General features: G+C 40.2%; 1 protein-coding gene across 1 annotated transcript in view; it reads left to right on the plus strand.

Annotated features, from left to right (window-relative positions):
- The first annotated feature begins 2,710 nt into the window (after nt 1-2,710).
- Nucleotides 2,711-25,411, plus strand: part of PIR (pirin) — an 83,747-nt gene continuing 61,046 nt past the window's right edge. Inside the window, exons 1-3 of the mRNA XM_016202966.2 lie at nt 2,711-2,824; nt 4,161-4,291; nt 14,322-14,414. Of these exons, the coding sequence (XP_016058452.2) occupies nt 4,196-4,291; nt 14,322-14,414 (189 nt within the window). The 5' untranslated portion in view covers nt 2,711-2,824; nt 4,161-4,195. The remainder of the gene's footprint in view (nt 2,825-4,160; nt 4,292-14,321; nt 14,415-25,411) is intronic.

Here is a 25,411-nt window from a genome sequence, read left to right on the forward strand (position 1 = left end):
GAGACCAGGTTAATGACATCCCAGGACTTTCTCTTAAGGTCAATGAAGGTTTTAGGCAGTTATTCCATATCTCCAAGACTTGGAGAATGGATTGTCCAGTGGTAGGCCTGAACGCAAGAAGAGTGGGATGGCTATAAGAGAAGATGGATGGTGGCAGTCAAAATGTGAAAGACTGGATGTATTTAAGAGATTAAGATCAGAATCCATAGGATTTCAAGGGGAAAGAGTGAGGAGAAAGCTTGCATTTCAGGCTCAGGCAACTGGCTAAATGGTGAACTTTTTTTTTTTTTTTTTTTTTTTAAATATATCTTTATTGATTTCAGAGAGAGGAAAGGAGGGGGATAGAGAGAGAGATAGAAACATCAATGATGAGAGAGTCATTGATGGGGCTGCCTAGACCGCAACCCGGGCATGTGCCCTGACCGGGAATTGAACCCCGATTGCCTGGATCCCAGGTCAACGCTCAGCTGCTGAGCCACGCCCGGCTGGGCCAAATGTTGAACTTTTTGTTAAGGAAGGCAGAAGCATTTACAGTAAACCCTTGGTTTTGCAGACCTCAATTTAATGGACTCTGGATTTAATGGACAAAATTTCCAGTCCATATGTCATATGTGAAAATTAACATCCTATTAATTTTAAAATGCTCTTAACCAAGATTTGCTTATAATTAAGTTAACAGGTTTTGTTTTGTTTTGTTATTAATTCACTTATTTTTAACAAATTTTAGTGAATAGGCCATATGTTGGAAAAAACACTGTAGTAATTTCACTGACAAATAAATATTACGTATCTACAACTATAGTCTACATATTTAAATCCAAAAGTTACTCCTAAAAACAATGTTTGGTGGATTAGCTTGTGATCACACTGCTGTGGGAGTGGTAATTGGTCCTGTTGTCACATGGGGTGACTTTATGCAGCAGTTTTAATTCGCCCTCCATTGTTCTGAGGTATGCTAAGCCACACCCCAGCCGTGTGCTTTTGTTTACTCCTGGTGACTGGTGAATGCACACATTTACTAGACCTATTCAGTATTGATTTAAAATTACAGTAAAATTATAGTAATACATATAGAAAACTTTTCTGTGAAATTTAACTTTTCATACATACTTAATTCTAGTTACACAAACCTGTCTATATAAGTAAAAACAGGTAAGCTAATTTGTCTATTTTTTAACATACTCATTTGGAAAACCTACTTTATTATATAATGGACTTCTGGCTGTAATGGATACCCCTTTGCCACATTTAGCCTGTTGTATCGAGGTTTTACTGTACTAAAGATTGCAGAGTGCCAGAGTGCCCCTGCTTCTATTTTATTTGGAGACAGTTGCAGAAGTGAGTATAATGATGATGTAAGACACAATACTTTATTTCATGGCACTTTTAATGCTCATGTGTATTATCTCACTTGACCTTGAGTCATCTAAGTAGATGGGGAGGGGTTTTAAGCCCCACTGACATAAGAAATCCAGGGGAATGTCCTGCTTCTACTACCAATGTCTTTTAGAGCAGGGGTCGGCAATCCAGGCCTACGGCCACATCTGGCCCACTACCTAGTTTTCACAGCCTGTGAGCTAAGAATGGTTTTTACATTTTTAAGTGGTGGAAATAAAAAATCAAAAGAGGAATAACATTTCCTGACAAGTGAAAATAATACGAAATTCAAATTTCAGTATCCATAACTAAGGTTTCACTGAAACAGCCACACCCTTTTCTGGTGTTTAGAGGACAGAAACATATCCCTGGTACCCCTGGCTAACCTAGCAATGTGATCTCATATGTGGCTTCTAATGAACAAAATAAACTGACAAACAATAGAAACAGAGGCACGGAGACATGGAACAGACTGACAGCTGTCAGAGAGGATGGGGGAGAGGGGAACGGGAAGAAAGAAGGTGAAGGGATTAGCCTAGGAACATACATATGTAACCCATAGACACGTACAACAGGGTGGTGATGGATAGAGGAAAGGGGGTGTGTAGGCTGGGTGGAGGTGGGCGACAAAGGGGGGTAAAATGAGGACAGTTGCAATAGTGTCAATAATAGAAATAAAGAAAAAATAATCTAGCAATGGAAAAAAAAAAAGAATCCTAGCAATTAACTAGCTCCCTTCACTGGCTTCTGTAACTCCACCTTCCCTTGGGAAAACTCTCCAGTGCCTCAGCCCAGCCTTTCTAAGGGGCAAACAGCAGGCAGCTTATTTATGTAACAAACAATTGTGTAGTGCTTAGGACCTGCCCAGCTCACTTAACCCTCCTCACAACTCTAGGAGGTTGTATTATATAATCAACAACACCCCCGTTTTACAATGCAAGAAACAAGGCTGAGCCACCTGCGAAAGGTCACAGGGCTAGAAAGCGGTGGAGCAGAATTCAAACCTGGGCAGCCAGGCTCTGCGGCTGGCGTGGCAAGCAGGCTCCGGTTAGGCGGGTTTCGTACAGAGTGGGGCTGGGACCCTCACCACGATCGGAGATCAGAGCACCCGCCTGCCCGCACACCGCTCTGGGGGTCCCGTCCCCCCGCCCTTCCTGGCTCCCAGGCGCTGCTCTTCCTGGTGGGCGGGGCTCCGCGGCGAAAGGGCTGCGGAGCGGGCTGGGGAGCGGGAAGGGTGGAGCTAGAACATCGGCACAGCCGCTTGTCAATAACGAATATCGCCCCTGCCCAGGGCCGCGGGTGAACTCCGGTCCCCCGCCTCCCTGCGCTGCGGCGAAGCGCTGAGTCACGGTGAGGCTGCTTCCCCGCGCCCTCCACGCCCGCCTCCCTGCGCTCCTGCCCGCTGCGAGCCCGCACCGCTGCACAGACTCCAGCCGTCGCCGCGTGAGTGAGTACTGGGGCGCTCACGGGTTGGGGGGGGGTCCGGCTTCAGGGAGCAGCACCCAGCCTTCCCCATCCTACTTCAGACTCCTACGGGAGTCTCCGAGGGAGATGCCAAGAGGTGCTTAGTAGTCCTTTGCAGTTTGGTGAAAGTGGTAGCCGGCTTCTCTTTCTGAATTCTAGAAGCCTGGAAGGACCCAGAAATAGTCCAGATGGGGTCAAAATACTTTCGAATTGCTTGTTTGTAGGTGATAGCTGTTCTGTAGGGCTTCGAAGCTTGAGCTTATTTCTGTGCCCCACAGTCCAGCATCCAATAAATATTGATTGCCTGCTCCTCTTTACAGCGGGCCTTGACTGATGGGGAGAGCGTTGCCAGGTAGAGTGCTTTGAATAATAACAGCTGACCTCAGAGCGCTGACTGCACTCCTTTGAGGAAGGCAGTCTTATCACCCCTGTTTTACCGATGGAAAAACTGAGGAATGAGAGACTTAGCAATTGGCCTCAGGTCACACAGCTGGTACGTGGGGAAGTTGGGATGCAAACCCAGGCTGTCTGGCTCCAGGATTTATGCTTCTTGCTAAAGCATCTATTGGTTTGGGTAGGAATCTTTGAAGGAATAGATTATGTTTCTCTTGAAGGAGAGCTTTAGGGATTGCAGTTAACTGTCTGCAAGCATTTGAAGATGAAAAGGGACTGATTATACTTGTTCTGTGCTCAGTCCTGAAATCTGGGATGCATTGTCAAGGGCACCTCCTCCAGGAGTTTCCTGTGCTCTTGAAGACTTCATGAGAAAGTGCAAAGATTTCTTGCCAGAAAAGTTGGTCCTGGATTTCAGGAATAAATGTATCTTTGAATTTGATTACCTTCAAAGATCCCTTTCAATGCCATGATCTTCAGATTCTAGAGAGAGTGACTGACCTCTTGTTTTGCTCCATGTCCTCTACGTCACCATGCAATGCTCTCTCAGCCTCACTGGTAGCACCTGCTTCATGGGGCAGTGGGGGGTGGGGAGGGGCAAGCTGAGACATTTCAATGAGGTAAAGCAGATGAAGTACCCATATTGCTAAACCTTGTAGAAGATGGCTGTAGGATCACATGAGATAACAATTGTAAATAATTAGTGCCTGGGAACCAAGTAAGTACTCAAACACATTCACCATCATGACTGCAGCTTAAAACACCTAACCCACATCTCGTACATAGTAAGAAATCAATGAACTGTAGCTGTTAGTGTTTTGGGCAAGTCTGATTTTAATATCCTTTATTTTGTAGTGCTTGGATGTGACTTAGGGCTTAGTGACTTCTCTTTTGTTTTCCCTCCTTTTGCCCTCCAACCTCTACAGCTCAGCATCAGAACGGTCTCTCTTCGAACATCAACATGGTGTCCTCCAAGAAGGTCACCCTCTCAGTGCTCAGCCAGGAGCAGTCGGAAGGGGTTGGAGCAAGGGTCCGCAGAAGCATTGGCAGACCTGAGGTATGTTGGTTTGGTGGCTGTTTTGTGCTTTTTTGAGGAAGGGACTGCTGGGACACTGAGGGCTAACTTGGGAATAGAGGGCCCAAGACCATCATGAGCTGTTCTGTGTGGGGCCATAGGAGCCAAGTATAAACTTAGCATTTGTGTTCCCCCACAGACTAACTAGCTCCAGCCAAAAGGGGATTTCTGTATTGTGGATATAGACATCCTGAGCAGAAGGTGCAGCTGAGCTTCATGAAACACCTCTGCACACCCACATCCCATCAGCCTCAGCACACATATCACCAGACACACCCATACTATGCCCCCAAGTTTACATGCCCACAAATGAAAGTACCAGGAGGTAACTTGGCCTCAATTCCAAATTCCTAAGAGAGAGAACCTGATTGGCTTGGCTTGGGTCAGGTCTATTACTCTTGCACAGTTAGCCTTTGCCGGGGATTTGGGGTCATAGGGAGACCGCTGGAACACAACTCTGTGAACCACTTGTGGTGGTGGGGGGTAAGTAGGGGCTATCAGAGAAGGCAACTGTAGGTTATGTAGACATCTTTCAACATTAGAAGCTCTTTCATTTGAAAATTATGGGAGATGTAGGACTTGTGGAAAAGAAAATCTTATATGCACAGAAAGGTATTAAATGATGGTTATAACTCAGGGAGTACTGTGCCTAGCACCATACCAGATTAAAGTACTTTTTTATTGAGGTATAATTGGCATATAATATTATATTAGTTTCAGGTGTACAACATAATGATTTTATATTTGCATATATTATGAAATGATCACCACAATACGTCTAGTTAACATCTGTCACCGTACACAGTTACAAAAAATGGTTTCTTGTTATGAGGACTTAAGATATCTCTTAGCAACTTTTAAATATGCAATACAGTTTATTAACTCTAGTCACCATACTGTATATTATATCCCATGACATTTATAACTGGAGTTTTGTAACTCTTGATTCCCTTTAATCATTTCACTCACCCCATCCCCTGCCTCTGGGAACCGACAATCTGTTCTCTGTACCTATGAGCTTGTTTTTTGTTTTTTTAAAGATTCCACATACAAATGAGATCATAGAGTGTTTGTATTTCTGTCTGACTTATATCACTTAGCATATGCCCTCAATGTCCATTCCTGTTGTCATAAATGGCAACATTTCCTTTTTATGGTTGAATAATATTCCATTGCATATATATACTACACCTTCTTTGTTCATCTGTGGACAGACACTTAGGTTGTTTTCATGTCTTGGCTATTGTAAATAATGCTGTCATGAACATGAGGGTGCAGATATCTTTTTGAGTTAGGGTTTTCATTTGAATAAATATCTAAAAGTGGGATTCCTGGATTCTATTGTAGTTCTGCTTTTAATTTTTTGAGGAACTTCCATACTGTTTTCCATAGTGGCTGTACCAATTTACATTTCCACCAACAGTGCACAAGGGTTTCCCTTTTTCTACATCCTTGCTAACACTTGTTATTTCTTTTATTTTTTATAATAGCCATTCTAACAGGTGTGAGGTGATATGTTTTGATTTACATTTTCCTGATGAGTTGTGAAATGCAAGTAAAGGAAGAAGTATACTAGGGAAATGGATTTGTTTTGAATGCTTGTCCCTCTTCTTAAAATCTGCTCCGATATTCTCATATTCTTTCTATCACTAGCTTCCTCTTTAACTATGAATATCTTTTGAGATCCATCAACATTATTTTCCAAAAGATGGATGCAAACAGGATTATTCTAAGGGCTAAATACACAGTGGGTGCTGGGAGATGCAGATGGATATGGTGTCATAGTCTACTAGGCCATATCACCAATAGCACAATTGTAAAGAATTTGGACACCCATCAGTAAACCCATTATTGTTTGTTGAGGGTAGCTAATACTTTAATTAGTCCATCTGTCAGGAACATATCTGCTGAGGGTTCCAACTTTTTTTTTTGACTTGTGGACCCCTTTTGGTGGTCTGGTGAAACCTATCAGTTCCTTCTCAGAATAATATTTTTTTTTAAAAATGTATGTTGCCCGGCCGGGCGTGGCTCAGCGGTTGAGCATCGACCTAGGATCCAGGAGATCGAGGTTCGATTCCCGGTCAGGGCACATGCCCAGGCTGCGGGCTCCATTCCCAATGACTCTCTCATCATTGATGTTTCTGTCTGTCTCTCTCTCCCTCTCCTTTCCTCTCTCTGAAATCAATAAACATTATGTGCACAACAGTTTCCTTTTCTCCACACCCTTGCCATTATTTGTTATCTCTTGTCTTTTTGATGATAACCATTCTATCAGGTTTGAAGTAACATCTCATTGTGGGGTTTTTTAACATTTTTTTAAAAATATATTTTATTGATTTCAGAGAGAGGAAGGGAGAGGGAGAGAGAGAGAGAGAAACATCAATGATGAGAGAGTCATTGATCGGCTGCCTCCTGCACACCCCTGACTGGGGACCGAGCCCGCAACCCAGGCATGTGCCCTGACCAGGAATCGAACCCCGATCACCTGGATCCTAGGTCGACGCTCAACCACTGAGCCACTCCCGGCCGGGCAGAATAGTATTTTTTAAATGCATACAATAAAATATATAGAATTACAGAAGAAAACTATATTGACATGTGGTTAGCAAAATATTACAGAACAAAATTGTAATCTAATAGTTTTACATTAAACAAGAGTTGACAGCAATTCTCTCATTTCAAAGCTGTGAGGAACATGAAATATAATTTAGTATACCTGCAACAACTATAATGTGGCATGAAAGTAGCTTTGATTTGTATTAGTGACAAAGTCACAGGTACTGTTAATTTACTGTGGTTCTTTTACTACATTCATAATTGAAGGAAGTGTGAAATTTCATTCTGGAGACGGATGATGGTGACTGTTGCACACCAGTGTCAATGTACTTAATGCCGCTGAACTGATGCTTAAAAATGGTTAAAATGGTCAAATTTATGTTATGTGTATTTTACTACAAAAAGTACAGAAGAAAAAATTTTCAGTTAGAGGTTAGTGAAAATAAGGATGTAAATTTTTTTCCAGCCAAGTTCACAGCCACCTTGAATTCTACCCATGGTGCCCAGTTAAGAGACCCTGGCTGACAACCTATGCTTTAAAGACCCTGATATTCTACATATAATCATATATTTTATATCATGGGATTACATAGAATATACATTGTTGTGTTCTTGTTTTTTCATTTAACATGGTAGCATAAGCACTTTCTATGCTGCTATAAATTTTTCATAAACATCATTTCAATAGCTATGACATATTCCAGTGTATGGGCATACCATTCTCTTACTCATGGCCCTATTTTTGGTCATTTAGATTGTTATCATAATTTTAGTACTCTGCACACTTCCAACTTGCCAGGAAGTTAGACACCTAACCCTCTAGTCAGCAGAGGAGGAAAGCATCTGTCTAACTTCAAGGCAGTTACTTTTCAAACTTTTCGCACCAAGGATTTGTCATTGAAGGTACATCTCATAAACTGTGCAGCCCAAGCTATTTCAGCATAGAATTTACAACAGTGTTTAGCATCAGTGGCCCTAAGTGACTTCTTCCCTATGACCATAAATGTGGAAGTATGGGAATTCACAGTGCTCACTGAACCTTTCGGTGATGAATGATCAAGAAGAGATGGATTGGGGCTGGCTCACACTTTTCATTACAATTGTACATGGCCTGGGCCAGCCAGGCTGGAATTTGAATGATAGCAGGTGATTTGTCTGTGCTCCCAACAGGAGGGAAACCCACTACTCATCTGCATTTGCCTGTGTACCCCACTCTCCCTTCCACCAGACACTCCTTGGTGGACTGTGATTTTCCTGGGACCACTCATATTTCTTTTTATTTATTATTGAGAATTTCAAACATACAAAAATAGAGAAACTAGTATACTGAATCTCCAGGTACCCAGTGTCCACAGTGATCAACTCATGGGCACTTTTACTTTTTCTATATCCCGATCCATTTCTTCCCTCAGAGTATTTTGAATTGAATTATTTCTTTTATAAATATTTCAATGTGTGACTCGAAAAGATAAGATCTTTAAAAAATATAACTACAATCCAGTTATCACACTTAAAAATTATGAGTTTTTTAATATCATCAAATAACCTTGGTTCTGATTGATACAGTCTCTGTAGGTGGCAGTCTCTATTATCATGGTCTGTAGATAGTGAGTCAAGGTAGAGGCGTATAGAGTCACAGCTGAAGTCCATTCAGTCTGTATCCAGATCTCAGTCTGGACCATGTGCTGGCAGTTTCCTTCTGCCTTCTCACCATTATCCTCAGGCCCCAGTCTAGAGGCTGAGTAGGTCCAGGAGGTAGGCTGAGTTGTGGGAGCTGCCCTTGAAGGGCCTCGCTGGTGCCTTATTGTCTTGATGTGGGCTGGTCTTTTGTGGGGTGTTGGGAGGGTGGGGGTCACCTGATTCTAGGCTGCTGCCACAGGCCTTACTGTGCTTATATCAGTTATGCATAGGTCTGACTATGGATAACAGAAAGAATTCTCTAAAACCAGTGTTTTACATATGTAAGGATTTGTGTTTTTCTTTTGAAAACCCAAAAGTAGGTAGTCCAGGGTGGGCCTGGAGGCTCCACACTTACCAGAGACCCACACTCATTCTACCTTAGTTCATCATTCTTAGTATATTTGTAGTACATCACCTTATGGCCCAAGACAACTGTGAGGGCAATACCTACCATTTACCCTTGGATACTAAAAAGGAAAGGAAAAAAGGAAAGGCAAAAGGATATCTATCAGCTGCTAATCCCTTTATAAGGGATTTCCCTAAAAGTCCAACCCAGCAACTTCTACATACCTCTCTTTAGCAAGATTCAGTCATACGACCACACCTAGTTGCAAAGGAAACTAGGGACCTAACACAGGACCACTTAGGATGTTTGTGGAGTATCTTCTATGTATTCAGAATTATTCTAGATTCAATGGAGCATCATAAAAAACCATAGAGTCGGCACTATTCCTAAGGAATTGACATTCCTGGTAGCCACTTCCAGTGCTTCCTGACTAAAAAATGTCAGGCTGTTGGAGCTTTATTATGGGAGTGCCCTGGGCTTGAGGGGTGGTGGCCACAGGTTTTGGCTTGCCTTCTCAAGAGATCAAAACAAAAAGCTTGGACGCTGACACCTGAATGGGGCAACTAAAGGATTTGTCACTGTTTGAAGGAAAGAATTTCCCATATGATTTAAAAATTTTGAAAGATCATCAGTTTAATATATAGAGAAAGATGTGGATGAATTGGTGACCAAGTCAAACACGTTAGGAAATCAGAGCTCTCATATAAATCACATCTTGTCTACAGATAACATGTTTCTTTACTAATGTTGAATACTTGCCAAATGTTTAGAGAATATTAGTAACTTTGATGGGGGCTAATATGTAGCCTGCAAATAATACTTTAATTCAGTAGTCTAATGCGAGATACTCTTGCTTGATGGAGGAAGACTGTCTCTTACACTTTCCCCCATCCCTTGGCCAGTTAAACAGGTAATCCCTCTGACTCTTTCCTCAACCAGCCCCCTGTCTTCTGCAGCCTTTTCCTTGTACTAGCTTCCTTCATGTGTGTATCCATATGTCATGGATTGGTGATCAAAAGGATCAAACATGTGATCAATATATGACAAATAATACTTTCCAAATAATGTATAACTGCTGTTCCACGGATGATGGATCATGATGAGGATAGGATTGGAAAGAGGGAACCTCTTTTCACAGTTTATTTAATAGCAGGGCATATTTGTTCATCTGAAACTCTTTGACACCAAGAAGCAATAAATATTTCTTTATCTCATCTTTACCCATATTTTAATACCATAGAACTACAACAGTGTCGAACTGAAAGGCCATCTTAAAGCTCTAAACCCTTTGTTTGGCACCTGGGTAAGTTGTACTCAGAGATTTATAGAACCAGTGCGATATGTCAGATACCACCCATTTATGTAGAACCTACAGCGCTTCAGGCACCAGACAAGGTGCTCTACTTTCATTGTTTCCAATCCTTCAAGGTATATATTATCCCCTGAGAAGTAAAAACATATATAATGAGGTATGAGAATTTTCAACGTCTTCTCCTGCAACCCCAGTCCCATTTGTGACGTTTCTTTGAGGTGAAATGGAGTTATGAGTGACAGGATAAAATCCAAAGATCCAAGATCTGATTTTTACTGGAAAGAGCAGGGTTTCCAGTGGAAGAAAAAGAGTAGATTCAGGTGAGAGGGGAGGGGAAGAAAAGGAAAGAGTGGTCTCCAGATGGTTTGAGAAGATTTGAAGAAGATACAGGTATATATTGGAGAGGAATAACAGGGATTTTAAACATATCTTTAAGTTGAAGCCCTGCTTGGCATTTTTGAAAGATTTCAATAAATATTTTGTTTTTCATTTACTTTTTAATATTGGACTTTATGAAACACTAGGCTGAGATGGGCCACCAAAAGATGGCCTTGCCCAGCTTTATATGGGCCACAGTCCACATTTTAAAGTGAAGAGATTGAGACTTGGTTAGGTGAAAAAACTTGCAGTAGATTGTTGAATCTGTGTGTGTACAATACACACACACACACAGACACACACACACACAGAGGTGTATGCACCTCTGTGTGTGTTTGCATCGATAGTGAAAGCAATAATCAAAACCAGAGAGACAAAGAAAGTGGTTCTTTCATTTTTAGCAATATGACAGAGTAGATACCCTGAAAAAAAAAATAAATAAAAAAATAAATAACAAAATTAGCTAGCCAAATAAGCCAGACAGAGAAAAAGAAATACCGTATGATTTCACTTATATGTGGAATGTAAAGAACAATATAAATGAACAAACAAAACGAACAGACTCATAGACACAGAGAACAGGCTGGTGGTTGTCAGAAGGAAGGAGGTTTGGGGGGCTGGGTGCAAAAAGTAAAGGGACTAAGAAGTACAGATTGGCAGTTACAAAATAGTCACAGAGATGTAAAGTACAGCATAGGGAATGTAGTCAATAATATTGTAATAACTATGCATGGTGCCAGGTGGGTACCTGAAATATCAGGGGAAACACTTTGTAAAGTATGTGATTGTCTAACCACTATACTGTACACTTGAAATGAATACAAAATAATATTGAATGTAAACTGTAATAGAAAATAATTAAAATATTATAAATATGTAAAAAGAAGAAATAATGTTGAATGCAAACTATAATTGAAAAATAAAGTTAAAAAATTAATTAGCTGATCTGATAGGAAGTTAGAGATATCCATAGAGTCCAAAATCTATGAGAAAGAAAGAAGAAATTGAAAATCTGAGCACTTTCAGAGCCATTAGAGTAATTGAATCAGTATTGTCAAAAAAGTTTATCACAAAGACAAGTTTATCCAGATGATTTTACAGACAAATTTTACCAAAATTTAAGGTACAGGTAATTCCAATAATGCACAAACTCTTCAGGAGATGAAGCGCCAGGGAGTCCTCAAATAACTATGAAGCGACGTCACATTGATATCAAGGCCAGGCAAGAACAGCAGGTGAAAGGATAATTACATCACATTTATGAATATATTTGCAAGAATCATAAACAATGTATTAACCAAATACAGCAATATATGAAAAACATATATCATAACCAAGTTTGGTTTATATGAAGAAAGCAAATTTAGTTTAATGTTAGAAAATCTCTGTAATTTACCAATTTAACAGATTAAAGGAGAAAAAACATTTTAACAGCGCACTAAAAATATTCGATAAAATTCAACATCTATTTATGCTAAAAAAATTAGTAAACTAGAAATAGAAGGGAAGTTCCTTAACCTTATGAAGAAAATCTACAGAAAACCTGCATTAAACTACCTGATTACCAGTGACAATTTAAAAAACAATCTGTAAAATCAGGGACAAGATAAGTATGTCTATTACATCATTTCTACTCAGCATTGTTGTAGAGGTGCTAGCTTGCAAAAAGACAAGAAAAAGAAAGTATAAAGATTTAAAATGAGGGAAAAATGTTATTTTCTGATGGGTGTTAATTGGAATATACACTCCCTTCCTGCAATGCAGCAATTTTCAACCTTTTTTATCTTATGGCACACATTAATTAGTTTAATTACTAAAATTCTGTGGCACACTAAAAATATTTTTTGTGGATCCGACCAAAAAATAGTTATTATTTTGATTCATTTACACTGGACAGCTATTGTTGTTCTGGCTGTTGTCATTTTTTTATTTGACAATCTAGGGGAAAAAAGGTCAGTGCTCCTCACTAAATAGTCAGGTATTGCATGTTTTAAACATTCTTTCTGCACACAATCACTGCTGTAATGGGATTATGCACCCCCACCCACTTTTAGCTTCATTAGCCCCGAGTCCCATAGGTGGGAGGGTTTAAGTTCCCTCCTCCCTGACTTTTGGCCTTGGCCATGTCACAGGCTTTGACCAATAAGATGTGTTAATGTGATTATGCATGATTGGCTTGGCTAATTTTTGCTCTTGAACTTGTCTATCAGAAAAGCATGTTCTAGATAGTGGCCACTGTTTCAGTTTAGGACCCAGAGTAAGAAGACATGTAGAAGCCAGCCAAACTTAGCGGCCTGCCACAGCTTTAATGCAAGCAAAAAAGTTGTTTGTAAGCTGTTGGACAAAAGCATATTGATAAATACACTGGTGCTGTGAATGTTTGCAAAGAAAACCCAAAAGAAACTACAGATGAATTATTAAAATTAATAAGAACTTAGAAGTGTTCAAAATTGCCTTTCTATCCACATTTCTAATTCCCAGCAGCAAACTCTTCAAAACATAATTTAAAAACACTATTTACAATACCTTTAAAAATTATGTTAGCTAGAAGAAAATTATGCAAAATCTTTGTGGAGAAAACAACAAATCCTACTGAAAGACACTTTCAAAGACCTAATGAATGGGGATAACTAAATATTACATAAATGTCCATTCTTTCCAAATTGGTTCATAGATTCAGAGCAGTTCCAACCTGTTTCTACCTCTCATCTGAGCTGGAGATTTATCTTCAGTTGCCTTCTAGCTTTTGTATAATATACTGGACATTAAATACTCAAAGTTCTATTTATACAGGTAACATTTATGTAGGTATCTCAAACTCAAAGTGAACTAAACTGAAGTGGCCATGGCTGCTTCTGCTGTCTTCCTTTGCCTCTGGATGGCCCTGCCGTCCTCCCAGGCGCCATAGCTAGAAGTTTAGGAGTTATCTATTGTTCTCCCTTTTCCCCATTCTCCGCCACCACTGCCATTGCCTTAGGCCTGGCCTTTGTCCTGCCAGACTATTGATGTGACTTTCTAAATACCCCTTTTCTCCTTTCTCTTCCTTTTCCAAACTATCTTCCTCATGCTAGAGTGATCTTTCTAAATCTCATCGTCTCAACCTCTATTAAAATCCATCCCTTCAAGATGAAACCCAAACTCCTTTAAGGTTTGACATGTCTCCTCACGTTATCTTTCATCGTAACTCTATGTGCATCTTTTGTCCCTGTAGAGCAGCTACCTTGCGGTTCTTCAAGCTTGCCATGCTGTGTCTCTGCTCTTTTTCTTGGAACAGTCTTCCTTCTCCCTCTTCTACTTAAGTGCTACGTGTACTTCAAAACCCAGCTTAAGTGACACCTTCCCTGACCCTACCCCACTCTCGTGTTCGTGTCTTCCTCCAGAGTGTTTATCATCACAGTGCAATCGTTGACTCCCTTGTCTGTTCCCCCATGAGATTATGAATCTGCTTAGGATACAGACTGTATCTAGTTTCTGCTTGAGTATTTAGCTCTTAGATGATTATGAAATGTTTGTCCACTGTTCACACTTCTCATAAAATGTTAACTAACTTAATCAGTGAATCAGTGTGTGTGGAGGGAGTGGGGGGGTCAGGAGTTCTTGCCTGAAAGCAATTTTCATTTCAGAAAGTTGTTCATTGGCTGTGTAGTTTTCAATGAGTTCTGCTAGATCTGTTCATGAATATAGCCCCTAGTAGTGTGGTGTAGAAGACATGTCTAATCTGAATTTTATTTTTATTTCAGTTAAAAAATCTGGATCCGTTTTTACTGTTTGATGAATTTAAAGGTGGTAAACCAGGTGGATTTCCTGATCACCCACATCGAGGTTTTGAAACAGTAAGTAAAATAATTTTACTCCAAAAGTGTATATTTTAAAACTTGCCTCTGTTTTTAGATTTACTAATCATTTCTAATGGAAAATTCAATTTTAGAAGCAGTGAATAATAGTAAAAAATTAATTTATAAGTTCCTGGCTATTGACTGGCTACTAGAGAATTTTAATATCTATTTTACATGAAGTATACTCAAATGGAAATATTTACTGTTTTTAATATTCTTTGAATTTGTGCCACTGGAGACATTTCTGTTCAAGCAGTTAATTAAGAGCAAGATTTGACTTCTTAAAATATTTATTTAATTAAAATTTATTGGAGATGGAAGAAAAAGGTTAACATGTGATTAAAATAATTTTCTATCGAAAGCTTATTTCTCTTTAAGAATATTCAGAAATGGTTAAGCTCATGTAATATAATATTTTAAACTCAAAGACAGTCCAAGAACACTATTAGTATTTAAACTCAGTTCTAAGGAATTGTATATAATCAAGGGGGTTGAAATAGAACATAGCCTAAAAATTAGAATTTTAAGGACATACATATCCATTTACAAATTTAACTGTAAAATTTACAGAGATTCTATTGCACATTTGTTTTCAGTTTTAGATACAAAAATAAAAATGTGTAATATAATATTGTGGCACTTTCAAAGATTCCTGTTCCCCACACATACATACATTCTGGGAAAATACAGGGACAGTTAATTCGTAGTTACAAAGTTTAGCCATCTGCTCCTTGAGAAGAACTTGTAATTTTAGTAAACACACCAGGGCTTGTTAAAGACTTAGTTTGTCAAGCCAATTATTGAATGAGTAAATATTTATTGAAAGCTGGTGACATGCAGGCATTGGTGTTGAGCAATCTTTTGTATGTTAGGGTGTGTGCAGGGAGTGTGGGAAGAAGGCAGAGGGAGGGAGGCTAACAAAGAATGAGGCCTGACCCCTGCTTGTCTCCAGTATGCTGTCTAGTTAAGGAGGCAAAAGATGGACAGGTAAACAGTTGACCATTGCAGTGTAAAGGTGGAATGAACCTTTGTCATTTAGCCATTTGCTTTCCAGTTGTCTCATTCTGGATTCTGACCCAGTTCCAAATCATGTGTTCTCACTGTGCTCTTTTGCTACTGGTATGAAGACATTTTCACCACTCCATCCCACAGTTCCAGTTACCACTTGCTAATCTTTCATGGTCTTTTCAAATATCACTTTTTCCATCAAGTTTTCCAGACAATCCCAAGAGGATGCACTTGCTCCCTCATTTGGTCCCCTTAGCATTATATTTTTACCAGGCTCACACACATTAGAACATTAGACCTCTATGGTGGCCTCAGTCATATTCTGTCTGTCTTGAATTGGACTTAGGAGTTGCCTCAGCCGCCACCTCCCCTGGCCATGCTCAAGAGGACTATAAATTGCTTCAGCTGAGGTAATCTCACACATCTCCATGTTTTCCAGTTGGAGATACTCCGTAACTACTGGCAGAATCTAATTGGATAGTGAAAAGAGTTGGCTTTTCCTGAAGACAATGAGTATATAAAAGGGATGACAAAATACATTGCTTTTTTTTCCATTATAGAAATGAGGACTGTTGTAAATTGTAAGGTACTCAACTTTAAACTGCTCTGAAGGAGTTCAGCTGTAGAATATTGGCATTTGACTCTTTTCTTTTGAGTAAGAGTCTTCCTTAGAACTAGATTCATAATTGTAGTTGATCCTCATTATTTTGTGAATTCTGTATTTGTGATTCGCCTACTCACTAAATTTATTTGTAATCCCAGAATCAACACTTCTGATTCATGGGCTTGCACAGACCGGCCCAAGGCGCATGTTCCCGGCTGAGGCTGAACTCAGGGCTCTGCCTCCTGTTCCAGCTCTCGTGCTGTAAACAAGTATCCTCCTTGAGGCCTATTTGGTGTGATGTTTTTCACATTGTAGTGCTTTTTGTTGGTGATTTCACTGCTTAAAATGGCCCCCAATTGAAGTGCTATCTGGTGTCCCTAAGTGCGGAAAGGCTATGATGTGTGTTATAGAGAAAATAAGTGTGTTACATAAGCTTCTTTTGGGCATGAGTTACAGTGCTGTTGGCTGTGAGTTCAATGTTAATTAATCAACAATATATGTTAAGTAAGGTGAGTTTAGACAGAAACAAATATAAAACAAGGTTGTGTATTGGTCAGTTGATGAAAATGTGGCCAAAAGCTCGCAGGGTGGCAACCCTGTATTTCTCCAGAAACGGTGGCCCACAGGTCGCTAAGTCAGTGATCTTGGCAGCTTTATAGAACATAAGTACCACAAGAAACTGGAATCAACTGTATCAGTTTCCCCCGGGAGTGTAGGTAAGCCAAGGAGTCAGCTCTGTCTTACTGTGAACTTTGAAAGTCTGCGATTTAAAACAAGGTCCACTTGTAGGCTAGCATCACCTCCTTTGTCATGAGCAAGGGAGCACCCTCGAAAGGAGTTACACGGCTGTGTCTTTCCACAATACCAGGTTTATTAGGGAGACCCCCCCCCCAATAAGCCAGTAGAGTCTCACGCGGGTTGCACGCAGAGAGGGGAAGCGAGCCGAGCGAGTGCCCAGAGCGCAGTCCTGGTCGCTGGTGGCGCCTGCAGGTGGAGAGGCGGCGGCAGCCCCGAGCCGGGCTGTGGCGGTGGCGGCGGCAGCGGCAGCGTGCGCCCCGTGGAGCTGCAGTCCGGCGGGGCTCTGGGTGACCCGGGGTGCAGCCGGGCTCGAGCGTCGGGCGGCTGGAGCTCTGAGCTCCTGCAGCCCACCAGGGGCGGAGGAGCCATTCATATGGGTCCAGATGGAGTCCTTATCCAGGTGCCCAGACTTGGGATGTGGGGCATCCTGGGCCCTCCCAAAGGCATGCCCGTTACACCCCGTCACCTCAGCCTTGGCATGGCACTTGACTGTCAGGACTCACTGACTCCATGTTGGATTGTCCATGGTGTCCAGCGAGTCTGCTCTGCTCTTGCTCTGTACATCCCTGGAGCATTTTCTACAGGCTTGTTATAAATTTTGAAAATGCTAATTAGCATAAAGAACAAAGTTAGAATCACTTCTTAAGTTGTCTTACCATCCAGAAATAGGTATTGCTATTGTTTTGATGTATTTTCTTCCAGGACTTTTTTCTCGTGTTATATTGTATATGTTTTGTGCCTTTTTAAAACTTAACATTATACTCAGCATTTTCCCAATATTCTTCAAAAAGCTGATCTTTACTGGCTTCATTAAACATCTGCCATGAAGGTTGTATCAATTGACATTATTGCAGCGATGTATGAGGGTACCTATTTTCCCTCAGCATCACTAACACAACATATTTACCCAATTTCTCTTTATCTTTGCTGTTTTGACAAGTGAAAAATAGTGCCTCATCTTAGTTTTAATTTGCATTTCTTTTATCTGAGTGAGAATGATTAACTTTTCACTTTTAGATATTTGTTCATCATACATATTTATGTCCTTGCCCTATTTTTTTTCTGTTGGGTTGCTTGTATTATTATTTTATAGATACTCTTTTTACGTTAAGGAAATCAGGAGCTTTTCAGTGATAGGAGTTGCAATAATGTTAGGTGGGTTTAGGCTTGTTTTGCATACCCCCAAAGGTAAACCTTTGGATACAAAGCATAGAATCAAACCAAAAGAAGGAAGGACTTTATAACAATTCATTATGCAGAGCTAGAACAGCCTCCCTGAGTTGAAGTGATTTTCTTATTTCTGGGGAAATACGAACATACACTGAATGTTAACATAATGTGTGTGTTACCAGATTCAATGTTCCTCAAAATGGTTGTGAACTAGATGAGTTGGTGTTGTGCTGGAATAAAAAATAGAGTTCACAAGAATTTTTTAAAATAAAAATGAAATTATGCTGTACTAACATGTGAATATAAAATATAAATATACATATATTGAGTGCATGCTCACATTTTTAAACTAATAGTAATGCACAATTTAAAAAAATATGGAGAATATTATTCTACAAAATTCTTACTACCTCAAGTGTGATGGGTGTACCTGCAGTGGTCTCACCTGGAACCTCAGGCTCCTCCTGAGATGTATTGAATCAGAATCTGCATTTTAAGAGCATCCTTGAGTGATTGATGTGCACGTTAACATTTGAGAGGTACTCTACTAGATGGCCTTGCAAACCAGAAATATTATATGAGATAAGAGTGAGAGCCTGATTTTACTGGTTAATGACTAGTCGTTTTTTTAAAAACTTAGCTCTTTGGCTTGGCTAGCTGTATATTTTCTGTAAAAAACTTGCCTGAAAATTGAGGAGGAAGGAATGCCCTGGAGAAGGAGGCACAGCTGGTGGTCACAAGACAAAGGGGAAAATTTGCTCAGTATTTCCTGCCAGGAGTTTGGACTCTGGGGAACACTGTTTTCCAAAGGCCTGAGTGGTAAAGGAATAATTTTGCAGTGGCCTATTACTGGTCAGGCCTGATATATGTTTTTTCCCTGATATCTTGATTTGTTTAGGGCAACCGTAAATGATCAGAAACAAAGAACAATCTGAAAATTGGGTAACATTCTTCCATTTTAATCCATGCCTTGCCGAGGATTAGTTAAGCTTGAAAAACCAGTAAATTTCATACACTGTTAATGAACTGTTCACCTACTCTGAGAAGAAATGTATTTTATGCCTTTAAGGTCTTCCTTCAAATTACAGCCTCGTGACTTTACAGATTTTAGCACTGAACATCCCTTGTCCCTTGGACCCCCCCTAATCCTGGGGAAACGGATGGTTGGTCACTCCTGCCTAGTTAAAGTTAAGAACTGGTAGGCATAACGTCATGCCTTTTTCTCAGGGACATTTTAGGATGGTTTTGTCCATTATGTTCTTAGTTGGGCTTAGATTTGTCTTAAAAGTTCTTCACTGCAAGCCTCAGCAGGTTCTTTGATCAGGAGAACAAACCTTCCTTTGTTCCAAGGGGTGCCCGTCAGAACAGCCACACTAGTATTAACTGTTTGGCAGTCAGCAGCGTTTGCAGGCAATGCCTGAGCAACATCCTGGAGAGGGAGGGAAGGGTCCTGGTGATTCACACGAAAACTCACACTGCATTCAAACCTCCTGTCTCCCACACAGCCTACTTTTTCTAGCTTGCTGTGTATTTTCAAAACCTAATACAGTATTACTGAATCAAGGCTGGGAGGGGGAAACTTTGATTACATTAAAATCCATTTGGGGGGGCAGGAAAAATACTCTAGAAAAACTAAGAGTAAAGGATACTTTCTCAACATTATACTGTATGGTTCAATGAACATCCTATGTCACATCCAACACTGAGATATTAGACATAATCCTGTTAATTTGAGAAAAAAATAAAGTATCTACCAGCACCATTGCAGTTTAAAATGGCTCTGGGAGCTTCGAAGCTATTAATAATAGTTATAACTTTGGAAATGAGGAGGGAAAAATATGTATTTGTAGGTAATATGCTACTAAAAGCAAACCCCACAGTGGTGGCATCCAACTTTGGGTGGCGATGTGACTGGAGGGCATAGAACTTGTCCTGAAGTGACAGTTGCAGTGTCAGCACATGGACTTTAGCTTATATGTTTATTTGACATGATTGAAGGGTGAAGCCAACAGATTATAGGAAGGAAGCTAAAGCCACCCTCACCTCCAAGACATCCCTTGGCACCACCATGCTAAGAATATCCATTAAAACCTGGATATAAAATATGTAAAAATAACCTACTTTCCTGAATAAAAGCACTGACCAGATGTAATGGGAACATCACATTCACAATGGCGATAAGATCACCATATAATCCCAGGGGAAAGTGACTCCCCTTTAACCCAGGAATCCTACTTCCAGTAATCTAATAATTTCCTGGAAAAAATGTCAATGTAAGAAGAAAGGCTTATTATACAAATATTTATGCAGTGCAATTTTACAAACTTGAAAAGAAGGAATAAAATAAGTATCCAAAATAATAGGGGAATGACTGTATATCTGGAAACTATATGTAAGGAAATGATTATCAGTCTGGAAGATGGAATACTATGCAGGGTTTTTTATAAAAGAAATATTATAAATAACTTAAATTTTCATTACTCATGGACTCTTTCAAGCAAGGTTTCTCAACCTTGGCTTTTGACATTTTGAGTGGATAATTCTTCATTGTGAAGGGGCTGTCCTGTGCACTGTAGGATGTTTAGCAGCATCACTGGCCTCTACCCACTAGACTCCAGAAGCACCCCCTCCCTCCAGTTGTGACAACCATGAATGTCTCTACACATTGCCAGATGTCTGTTGCAGGGCAGGGGGCCACCAAATTGCCCCAGTTGAGAACTAGTGGTTTAATATATATGTCCATACAAGGGTATACTGCACAGCCATTAGGGAAATTTGCACAGCTTGGTATGTCGTAATGTAGAACCAATCTGTATGATAGTGGGAAAGTGACAGAGGCAAGGTACAGGATTGGCAGTATAGGATTTGTTTAAGAAGCAAATATAAAGGTACAGAAAGACTATACCTTTATTCTTTTTAAATGGTTTATTATCAATTTTATTGTGGTGAAGACCAGCTAATTTAGTGAGTGATTATTTCCACAGACTACATTGATGCAAAGAAAATAAAATTACCAAATTCATGTTTCAGTGCCAAAAGAAGATGGTGCTTAGAGAGAAAACAAACACATTATGACAGATACAAATATATATTCACAAAGCTTTTCAAAAATTTATTGTTTTTTAGTATATTCATAAAATTGTGCAAGTATCACCGAATCCCAGAACATTTTCATCTCCTCCAAAAGAGAGCCCATAGCCATTAGCAGTCACTCCCCATTTCTACTTCCCCTAGCTTCTGGCAACCACATTTTCTGTCTCTATCGATTTGCCTATTCTGAACATTTCATATAAAAGGAATCATACCATATGTAATCTCTCATGTCTGGCTTCTTTCACTGAGCATAATGTTTTCAAGGTTCATCCATGTTGTAGTTTGTATCAGTACCTCATTTCTTTTTTATAGCTGAATAATATTCATTGTATAGACATACCACATTTTGTTCATCCAGTCATCTATTGATGGACATGGGTTATTTTCACTTATGCCTTTATTCTTAGTATGCCTAAATTACCTCTAAAAGGAAACCTAAGAAATTGATAATGCACCTCCCGGGAAAGGTTGCTTACTGGGCGATGAGGGAGACGGGGAAAGAGTTAATTTTCACTCTAACTCTTTCTTTTTGTATTTTCAGAGTTTTGAGCTATGCCTATTGGTTAATTATTTAAAATATTAATATTTTCAAAATGCCCTCTTCTTATGCCATATTTGAAGGTAAAAAGTGTTCTCATGGTTGTGAAGCTCCTGGTGCTCACCAGGAACTCTTGCTGAGGCCTTCAGCTTGGGTCTGCTTCCTCCACATAAAGTTGACCCAGTTTGTGTTCTATTCCAGTCAACCAGATAAGCTAATAACATATGGCGATGCTTAACGGGAGGGTGACCTAGGGGCAGCTTCCTCTAAGAAGTATTTGTGGACCATTAGAGGTTCCCATGAAACTTAAAAGAGTGCTTCAATTTATAAGCACAACTTTCTCCTCTTTTAAGCATGGAAATTAAAATCCTGTGTGTGTGTGTGTGTGTGTGTGTGTGTGTGTGTGTGCGCGCGCGCGCGTGCGCACGTGTGAGTTTAGATGTGGAGGTGGAGCACTTCTAGTTTGCAAGAAAGTTAGAAAGTGATTAAGAAGGAGTAAGAGATGGCCAGTTGAAGAAGTTTCACGTTCTAAGGGGGAAGCTAGCACTTCTAATAGAAAGCTCTGGGAGGGTTTCAGGGAAAATTTGGCCATTTAGTAAAACATTAAGGAATAAGTTGGATATGACTCTCTGGACAGTCAGGGGAAAGGTGGGGGCATAGTATGGGGATAGACTGAATGGTGAGTAGCTTATTCAGACGTAAACATTCAACGTGTGTGGGGTGGGTGGGACTAAGGCTATAGGTTGGGCCATTACTGAGGAAAGCCTTGAAAGGGGAACTCATTCTTTATGAATGAATGGCCAAAATTTTATATCCTGAAACTCCAAAGTTAATACAATCATGTTAAATTAGAACCATCTTTGGTCTAAAAGTTCAGTTTTTAGATTGCCTTATGTGAGTGGTTCTCAACTGGAGGTGATTTTGCCCACATGCGGCAATTTCTGGAGACATTTCTGGTTATACCAACTGGGGGATGCTACTGCCATCTAGTGACTAGAGGCCAGCAGTGCTGCTGAACATTCTGCAGTGCGCAGGCAGCTCCCACAGCAGATTAAGCCCTGCTCTGTCAATGGGCATAGGAGGCGTGAGGAAAAGCAGTTTAACGGAAATGTTCCTTGAAAGCAGTCCATATAAATTCCCAACAAATTTCCCCATTTTGCCCCACCTGAGTAAAGATTACAAACAGAAACTATTCCTGTCCGAGGGACTGCCTTCCTAGAGTTCTTAAGTAGACAAATTGGAGGGGTGATGCAATAAAGACTATAAACCAGTCATTAAATATTCTTTGATGTCACCGAATTTAAAATAATTCTTTTTTATGTCTTTATTGATTTCAGAGAGAGGAAGAGAGAGTGAGAGAGAGGTAGAAACAGCAATGATAAGAGAGTCATTGATCAGCTGCATCTTGCATGCCCCTACTGGGGATCGAGCCCGCAACCCAGATATGTGCCCTGATTGGGAATCGAACTCGATCTCCTGGACCCTAGGTCAGTGCTCAACCGCTGAGCCACGCCTGGGCGGGCATCAGCAATATACTCTTAAAATGAAATGCCTGACCTTATAGGATTAAACCCGAAGGACACTTGCCATGCAGTAACATTAGCTACCAGTTTTATAAGAAGCTTCACCTGCTTTCTGTATATTACCTCTAAGTCTCACTAACAACCCTGAATAGTAGGAATTGTTAGTCCCTATTTTACAGATGAGGAAACAGAGGCACCACGAAGTGCTGACTTGTCAAGCTCACACAGCCCATACAGGGCAGGCCTGGGCTGGCCCATCTGATCCCAGACCCACACCTGACCACTCTTCCATGTTCCCACTCCTTCTGGGACAAAGTTGCCTTTCTGTACATCTCATATTATCTCAATACATTGACACAGTAGCATTGGAAATGAGATTCCACAGGCGATACATATCCCCAAACTGAACACCTCATACTCTTGCTGTTACTCACTTACAGTGGGACTCAGTACTTTCATGGTTCATCGTTGAGGGATACAAAATTTCCTACCTGTCAGTGCAAAGTAAGGCTCTCACTTCTCTGAACTTCCAGTATAATGAGGAAATGGGTTAGGTTGGTTGACTGCCTGGATATTTGAGGACAATCACTTAACTTCTTGAAGCCATAAAGAGACCATTTGTAATCTGGTAATAACATGGTAATTAATAAAAGCATGCTTTAATTTCTTATGACCTTTTATTACAACCTAAAAACTCTTTTCCTCCTTCTATATCCCTTTTTGCCCCACCCCACTCCAGCTTTCCCCCAATATTCCAGTCTTTTAAGGACCAGCTGGGGGGCTCCCTCCCTCATGAATCACTCCCTCATTCCTCCAGATTCTTCATCATCAAAATTAACCTTTCTTCTGTGTTTCCACAGGGACTAATGGTACTTCTCTTTAGTATTCACTTCATTTACCTTGATAGTTTAGTAGTGTTTCCCCTGGTAGCTCCCTGAAAGTGGGGAAGGGATGATCATTGTGTTCTTTTTGGGTGATTTCTAATTTTCTACTTATGAGTCTGTGATGACATTTTCCTTGTGAAAGCAAAAATGAAAGAAAAAAGGAGAGAAAGAGAGATTAAAAATTATTCCAAAATTTAAAGTTTATATTAAAAAGAGGAAGATAAAAAATTGGCATCCCTACAGCAAACCCACTTATTATAAAATGTTTTATTTCTTCTTGAAGTCCAAATTTCTGAGAACTGTGACCCAGTAACATCAAGTACAATGAATACATTCAATAAAAGTCTGAGAAATTAAATCCTTACAATAAATTAAATCAGGGAATAACAGTAATGTACCAGTTAAAAGATATCTGCTTAATTAAATATAGTAGAATTTTAACAAAATATTAAAACAAGAGGGGACTCGACATGGCTCCCTTAAACCCCTCTCTTTCTCTGTAAGAGCCCTGTGAGCCCCAAACCTGCCTGGGACAGCGGGTGCAAGGGAGCATTTTCCGGCACTTCATTCTAAAGTGTCTGCCTTGACAGCTTTTAACTAGGCACTGCTGAGTGGAAAAACTTCCCTCTACACTGCAACACAGCTCATCCTTTTATGACTAGATGGCAACCTGTCACAAGGACACAGGGTCTGATTGTAGAAAAACAGTGAGCACACATTTAGGATCAGCAGAGGGCACTCAAGCAAAAGTACTTCTAAGCATCCACTTTCCCCTTGGGTGCAGACACAACACTTTGTATGTGGGAAATGTGGCTAATCATAGGAGTTTGCAAACCATTCTCTCGAGGGTCCTTCAATATAACGGGAAATAAAACAATGAACGTGAACACCTTGACTACGGATTTAGAAGATGTAGGTGATATCAGTTAAGAAGCTGGCCTGATGGTATTACATGAGGACCATAGGGCATTTGTCTGAAGAGATTCCCCAAAAGATTGAATCCTGAGTGGCGTTTGAAGAGAAAGGGTATTTCTCACCCTGGGGTTTTAGAAGCAGCTGGAAGGTTCTGTGGGAGTCTGCAATTCAGTTCACCTGAATAGATTTAGGAATATGGTCATCAGAACCTGATGTGTATGTCAGAAGTTTTACTCGGAGTGAAAGGAAAATTAGTAGATTTGGGAGATCTTTGAGAATGGGAGTGATAGACAAATATAAAAGTAAAATTGCCTTTCAGTTCATTGTTTTCTGTGTAGTTTGATGTTGTTGGGCAGAACTCTTCAATGTCCACACCAAGAAAGGATCCATTGATCACCTCATCTCAGCAGCCAGTGGCTGCCTGTGCCTCTATCAGTCTCTTCTTTACTTCACCCAGGAAT

This window comes from Miniopterus natalensis, chromosome X, assembly GCF_054644295.1.
Source record: "Miniopterus natalensis isolate mMinNat1 chromosome X, mMinNat1.hap1, whole genome shotgun sequence".
In the NCBI taxonomy this organism is placed as follows: domain Eukaryota; kingdom Metazoa; phylum Chordata; class Mammalia; order Chiroptera; family Miniopteridae; genus Miniopterus; species Miniopterus natalensis.